At 42.7% G+C, this 6,891-nt stretch overlaps 1 protein-coding gene across 2 annotated transcripts in view; it reads left to right on the top strand.

Moving 5' to 3' along the window:
* TMEM154 (transmembrane protein 154) overlaps positions 1-5,075 on the top strand; it is a 51,144-nt gene extending 46,069 nt beyond the window's left edge. Inside the window, exons 7-8 of one of the 2 annotated variants that reach the window (XM_086704085.1) lie at positions 116-165; positions 4,833-5,075. In XM_086704085.1, coding sequence (XP_086560211.1) covers positions 116-131 — 16 coding nt within the window. In that variant the 3' untranslated portion in view covers positions 132-165; positions 4,833-5,075. Of the gene's footprint in view, positions 1-115; positions 1,175-4,832 lie in introns of those variants that run through there. The other variant, XM_086704083.1, reaches the window with a different exon arrangement.
* Positions 5,076-6,891: the final 1,816 nt, after the last annotated feature.

Here is a 6,891-nt window from a genome sequence, read left to right on the forward strand (position 1 = left end):
TAAAACCTTTAAAAATCAATTCAGTAGATGCTCTATGCTCTTTTTGAAATGATATCTTAAGAAGTTAAATTTCTAAGCCAAAGTACAGCCAATAACATTGAGACTTTCATCTCAGTGCCGTACAAGTTTAGAAATACAACACTGAACCATTGAAAACAACCAAAGGTGAATGGAAGTTTTCCAGTTGGACTTCAGGTGCAGAGGGCTCGGGCAGTCATATTCCTCACATCCCATCACATTGTCATCACTGGCTTTTGGTACTTTATACATAAGTAATTGGGCCTTTTACATGAAATATATTCTTCACATTTTCACTTCTTTGGTCTGCATGGAAAGAACAAAATGAATGATACATAGAAACTACAAATTGTAAGCAACACTTTCTCCGGTATAAAGATCAGTGGAGAGTAATCACTATATTACTCTGACTTTGGTGAAACCCTGACGTTATAATTAACATCAAGAACATGGGAAAACTCTGCATGTTTAATAAATGCTAGCCTTCAGAAAGAGCAGAGGTAATAGTTTTCCAATGAGTGAAAAAATAATCTGGTAGATCATTAATAATTTCACTTGTATGCATCTTGTTTTTAAAGTTAAGTGAAAATAATGTAAAAAATGCTGTATTAGACTCTCATTTTTCAAGTAATATAAAGTCTTTCCTCAGAAGGTCAGTAAGATCATCAGATGTTTATTTATCACTTGGCTTCAATGTATAATTTGTATCTTATAAGTCTCATGTAAGAAATGGTCCCATCAGTATTGATTAGAACTGATTTGCAAAACTACTAAAGTTTTAAGACTGATTACAGATTTTAGGTTCTTTTCTCCTGCCTTGTATGCTGAGAATAATATATGTAATAATATTTTTCCTTTATAGCTTATGGCTTTAGAAATGTCAGATATCCATTACATATGTATAAATTATGCTCAGCTGTATGATTTTTTGCAAAAATAAGTAAGTACATACACGCTGGTAAGCTAAAGCGTTAGATGGAAAAGCATTTTTGAAGTTAACTGAAAAATAAAGCACTATAAGAGAGGAGTAAAGAGTGTCTTTGACATTAGTTTCTACGTGATTAATGTATATAAACACTTAAGATAAATGCTTATTTGAAAGTAAGGTGTTTGTTTACTAAAATGTTGTTGACTAAGAGTAAAGGAGTGAATTATACATCTGTTTAAAGGAAAATTCTTTTAATTTTACTTGTGACTATGAAAAAGAAGGATTGTTACCTTTTATAATTATCTCTTTTGATCCGTATACCTTTTTTTTTTTTTTAGTTTTTTTAATGTTTCTTTATTTTTGAGAGAGAGAAAGAGAGAGACAGAGTGTTAGCAGGGGAGGGGCAGAGAGAGAGAGAGGGAGACGCAGAATCTGAAGCAGGTTCTAGGCTCTGAGCTGTCAGCACAGAGCCTGACGCGGGGCTTGAACTTAGGAACTGTGAGTCCATAACCCGAGCCAAAGTCGGAGGCTTAACCAACTGAGTCGCCCAGGTGCTCCGATCCACACACCTCTTTAAATAAATGATGCAATACCAATTTTAAAGTTCTTATAGAATTCAACCTGCTTTATACAAAATTGTCTACCCTAAAAATTAACTGGGTTTTCTGCATACCTAAAAGATGTTGTAACACATTCTTGTCTTTTTTCTTTACAAAATATTTTTTTTTAATTTTTTTTTTCAACGTTTATTTATTTTTGGGATAGAGAGAGACAGAGCATGAACGGGGGAGGGGCAGAGAGAGAGGGAGACACAGAATTGGAAACGGGCTCCAGGCTCTGAGCCATCAGCCCAGAGCCTGACGCGGGGCTCGAACTCATGGACCGCGAGATCGTGACCTGGCTGAAGTCGGACGCTTAACCGACTGCGCCACCCAGGCGCCCCTACAAAATATTTTTAAATTGAGAAACGAAATTTCAATTGTCTATGGAATGTAATTTTTAAAAGTATTTCTAGTAAAAATAGAAAAATCATAGGGGCGCTTGAGTGTCTCAGTTGGTTAAGCATCCAGCTCTTGGTTTCAGTTTAGGTTATGATGTCACTGTTCATAAGTTCGAGCCCCAGGTCAGGCTCTAAACTGACAGTGCAGGGCCTGCTTGGTATTCTCTCTCTCTCTCTCTCTCTCTCCCTCTGCCCCTCTCCCTTACTCTCTCTCTCTCTAAAATAAAATAATAATTAAGAAATTAAGAAAAATCTTAGAGCTAAAACCTTCTCTTTTTCCTAATTACTCGCTTTTGTTCATGTCTTTAATTCTAATTTCATTTTCTACACCTTGACATTATAATAGTTGGAACAAGGCTGACAGACAAGTTCATAACACGTAGATAATATGAAGACATCCGTGAAAAAGGATGCATTCCTGCACACAAACCATTCGGTACATTGACAAACAACGAGCAGAAAGATTCCCCTTCAAGGCCCCAACTAACGTAAAACCTGGTCAATTACGGCATCGGTACACCCCTAGAGTCTGCTGCAGGGTATGCGTCCTGCCTATGTTAACCAGAGTGACTACGTGACTGACGTGATGGGGCAGATCAGCCTCGAGATGGCTTGGACCCAAAGAGCAGACAGCCCCACGGTCTCAGGGAAGGGATATGAAGAGAGAACAATAATACTAACTGGAACTTACTGTGTGTATCAGTTGGGAATTAAGTTCAGCTTCTAATACTAGACACACAAAATGAAATTATTTCAAGCAAGATCTTTTTTGGTCACTCATGAAAGAATACAGAGGTAAGCTGGTATGGTAACTCCATGGGCATCTGGGCCCTGGATTCCTTCTCACCCTCCCCCCCTCCATTAGGGCAAAGCTCCCATCCTCAGGGGTGCCGTTCGGTACACATGCCCCAGCGTGGTGTCCACAATAAGGACAGAAAGGGAACCAGAACAGGGCGAGCCCCTGTAAAGAGCTTTCCTGCCAGCCCATTGAAACAACTCGGCCTACATCTCATTAGCCAACCTATCTGCAAGGAGCAGGAAACTGTAGGGTTGGTACATCATCATTCCCAACAATGAGGGTCTGCTTCTCAAAGCAGTGAAAGAATATTGGGTATCTGGTGAGGTAGCAACACTGGCCATAAGGTGCTAAGTACTTACCATATATCGTCTTGTTTTAATCCTCGCCATATACTTAAAAAAAAAACGTTTACTGATTTTGAGAGGGGGAGAGAGAGAGAGAGCGCGCGCATGTGCACGCGCACACACACATGTGCATGTGAGTTGAGGAGGGGCAGAGAGAGAGGACGAGAGAATCCCAAGCAGGCTCCACACTGCCAGCACAGAGCCCAATGTGGGGTTCCATCTCACAAACTGTAAGATCATGATCTGGCCGAAATCAACAGTTGGATTCTTAACCTACTGAGCCACCCAGGCGCCCTTCACAATATACTTTTACGATAAGATTAGGGAACTTATGAATTTGTCTCATGTCTTCCTAACTCCAAAGCACATGATCTAAACGGCTACACTAAACTGCCTTCCCAGTAATAAGCAATAGGAGGGTGTTTAAGAAGGTGTCAGTCATTGTCAAGGAGGCCTGAAGGTGGGCAGATTCAGACCAGAAGTAACAGAAGCTTCAGGAGGGCAGTGAAGGAAGGACCCCAGGACCAGTAGAAATGGTAAATCATGCTGAGAAAAAAAGTCAGGGTTTGGAATAGGGGTGGTAAGATAAAAAAAACTTAGTTTCTGGACCTAGGTTCTGGTAAGGATTTGGTCACTGAATAAAGAAACAACGAATGAAACTTAGTGGCTTAAAAGCAGCAACAATCATTTATTTTGCTCATGAGTCTGCAATTTGGGTGGGGTTCATGGGCAACAGCCTATCTCTGCCCAGCATCATCTGGGCAACTGGATTGGGGCTGGGGGATCTGCTTTCAAACGGCTCACTCACATGACTGGCAAGTTGGTACCCAGCTGTTTGATTCGGAACCCAGCCAGGCGTGTGGGCCAGGGGCCTTGGTTCCTACTACATGGGCTTCTCCATGGCTGCCACACAGCATGGTAGCTGGATTTCAAGAGCAATATCCCAAGAGAACAAAGTGGAAGTACGTGGCATTTTTAGAAGCTAGACTTAGAAGTCACATATCATCACTTCTGCCATACTCTGTCACTTGAAGCAGTTGCAAAGTTCAAGGGGGAGAGAACATAAACTCCCCCATTCAATGGGAGAAGTGTCAAGAGCGAGTGGGATAGGAGATATGTTACAGGCATTTTGGAAAACACGATCTGCCAAAATTTGCATGGCCTCATGTAATACAGAAGAAATATAACAGTCAATCTCACACCAAGTGTCCCTAGGAATATTTGATTTCCCTTGAGTCCAGTGCCTGATGGCCATCTTTGGCTTGGACATACATCCCTGGTCCAATAATTTTGGGCAGGTTTCATCAACTACATGAGGCATGACACATAACATAGAAGAGCCTAGAAGAGTGGGTGGATCAGACACAGAGAAACTTATGAGTATTTTCAGTACGTACAGTTATAACGGGACCAGATTAGATTGTGAGCTCCTTGAGGATGGGGATTAAAAAATGTTGGGCATCTCTGTATCCTGAACAGTGCGTGGCACTAGTAAATGCTCAATAATCATGGAAAAGCCAATCAGCCACTGAACTAAGAGTCACTACACTACCCTTACTTGTACCAAATCAGTATTTATCACCAGTGAAAACAGGACCCAAATAGAGGTTTGCTTATTGCCCGTTACCATTTTCTACCCAAGTTTCCAGTCTCTACCCAAGTTCACCTTCCAACTGATAGATTCTGTTATCATTTTTTATCTTTATTTGAAATTGTCCTATTATATGTGCTTTTTATTTCCAGCTATCTTGAATCCAATCTGGAAGGTGGCAGAGAACAATCATAATTGAGCCAACAAGCAAGTGGAGGCAGAGGAGAAAAGGTGGACCCCATTTGGAGGGGAAGGAACACAAGGAGGGGCCAGCAGGTCACTGAAACCCTCTCAAGATGCTCTTTTGGCTCAGAGCTGGGCTCTTCTTCTTTGCTCTCTAGAATGTCCATGGGGAAAAGAAACACAAGTTGTATTAATAAAAAGGTTAAATGATCTATTTTAGGTAATGACACAAGAAAGATGTGGATTGTTTCTTCCCTGGATAGGGAGACAGATGAACAAAATAAGAGGTGCTGTAAATCCTCCTTGAAACGTTTCCCAACCAGCACTCAGTGTAGATAAAGCCAACCAAGTCACCTAATGGGGCAAGAGAGTAAACTATGGGACCCATTTATTTCTCAGCTCCATGAATCTGTAAAGAAACTCCTCCATCTTGTTACATGTGGTGACTAATGCCTTTTTACCTCATGTGAATGTGCCTTCCTGTTTGTAACCCAGAAGGACCTTTCTGTTCCGTTCCAGACGGACCTCCATCCTTCCTCTTTGCTTATACTCCCCAACCCTCTGCCTTCAGGGACCTGGGAGGGAGAGATATATCTGGGGAGGCAGCCAAATGAATTAATGTTAAGATTTGTGTTCTGAGTGGGGCTGGAGCAGAAACAAGGGGAACAACGTGGGCTGAAGGAGGGGGTAGGGAAAATGGGAGGAAAAGTTCTTGGGGAGTTCTCTGGCTCAACAGATGAAACCAAGACTAGTTGTGAAAAACAAAGGGGCAGGATAGGAGTCAAAATCTGGGACACAAATCTGAAGCAGGAGTTAGAAGCAGACTAGAAAGGGTTGGGAGTGAGGTGAGGTGGGGTCTGGGTGATTTTGACAATGGAGCTGAGCTATCCAGAGTCTTCCTTCAGTGGCCACTGGATGCACGGGGAATGGTGGCCCGCCTGGCTTAATGGTAGAAGGGCAGAAAGGACACTAGACAATAATACCTTGTCTATGGTAGAGTCGGCTCACCTCCCTGTTAAGTTGAGAAACCCGGTTCCAGAGAAACAGCGTGAATAAGAAGGCTAGGCTAGGATTCATGCTCCCACAGTATTGGGACACATCCCCTAACCCCTATGAGAGCTCTGAGAGTGGTGACAGCTAGTTGGATTGTCTGAGAAGGGCTATGCCACCTTCATCTCTGGTCAGATCCAGAGCAGGCCACACGAGGCGCGGCAGGGCAAGGCCCGACACTTTCTTCTGCATAGATTTTTTAAATTTATCCTAAATGAATGCACCTCCCTAATTTTTTCTCCTTACGTGTAACGTAGGTGTGTTTGTTTAAACAAGACTCTTGATTCCGTGAGGAATTTTCCGACTCAAAATACCTCAGACCAAAAGAAACGTACAGGCTCCGGTAACCAAATTGGGCAAAGCAGGAAGTCGCTGCTCTCAGAGAGAACCTGACGCAGGTTCAGCTACAGCGAGGAACAGCCACACCAGGGACTCGTGAAAGATTCTTCAGTATTCTTGTCTTCCGTTCATTGTCTGAAACAACCTTCTCCACGGGGCTACAGCTATTGTAGCTAGTGGCTCCAGGGAGCTCATCTTTCCGTCTTTACCACCAGAGCAGAAGGGAATCTCTTTCTCTCACCCAGTTAGGAAACGTCCCCCGGAAGGAATTAGATTAGACTGGCTGGGTTTTATGCCTAACCCTGTGAAAATGGTATTGGGACTGACTGGGGTTGACATGTCCTTGTATTACCACAGTATTCATATGTGTGTGTGTGTGTGTGTGTGTGTGTGTGTGTGTGGTACACATTGATTGGTTGGTTGGTTGGTTGGTTGGTTGTGGGGAAGAGAGTTTATGAGGAAGCAGTTTCTAAAGGGGATCGGAATGCCATGACCACATGCAGGGCATTTGGGACCAGCCAAGGACACAGATATCCCCGTTCACGTGTTCTTCTCTCCCGTTCCACTTATCTATCCACGTTCAGAGCCACAACTCCAGAGTGGGCCAGGTTCTCAGGAAGGTGGATCTACTGATGCTTT

Source organism: Puma concolor, chromosome B1 (genome assembly GCF_028749965.1).
Source record: "Puma concolor isolate L17-30 chromosome B1, mPumCon1.1.hap2, whole genome shotgun sequence".
NCBI classification, from domain to species: domain Eukaryota; kingdom Metazoa; phylum Chordata; class Mammalia; order Carnivora; family Felidae; genus Puma; species Puma concolor.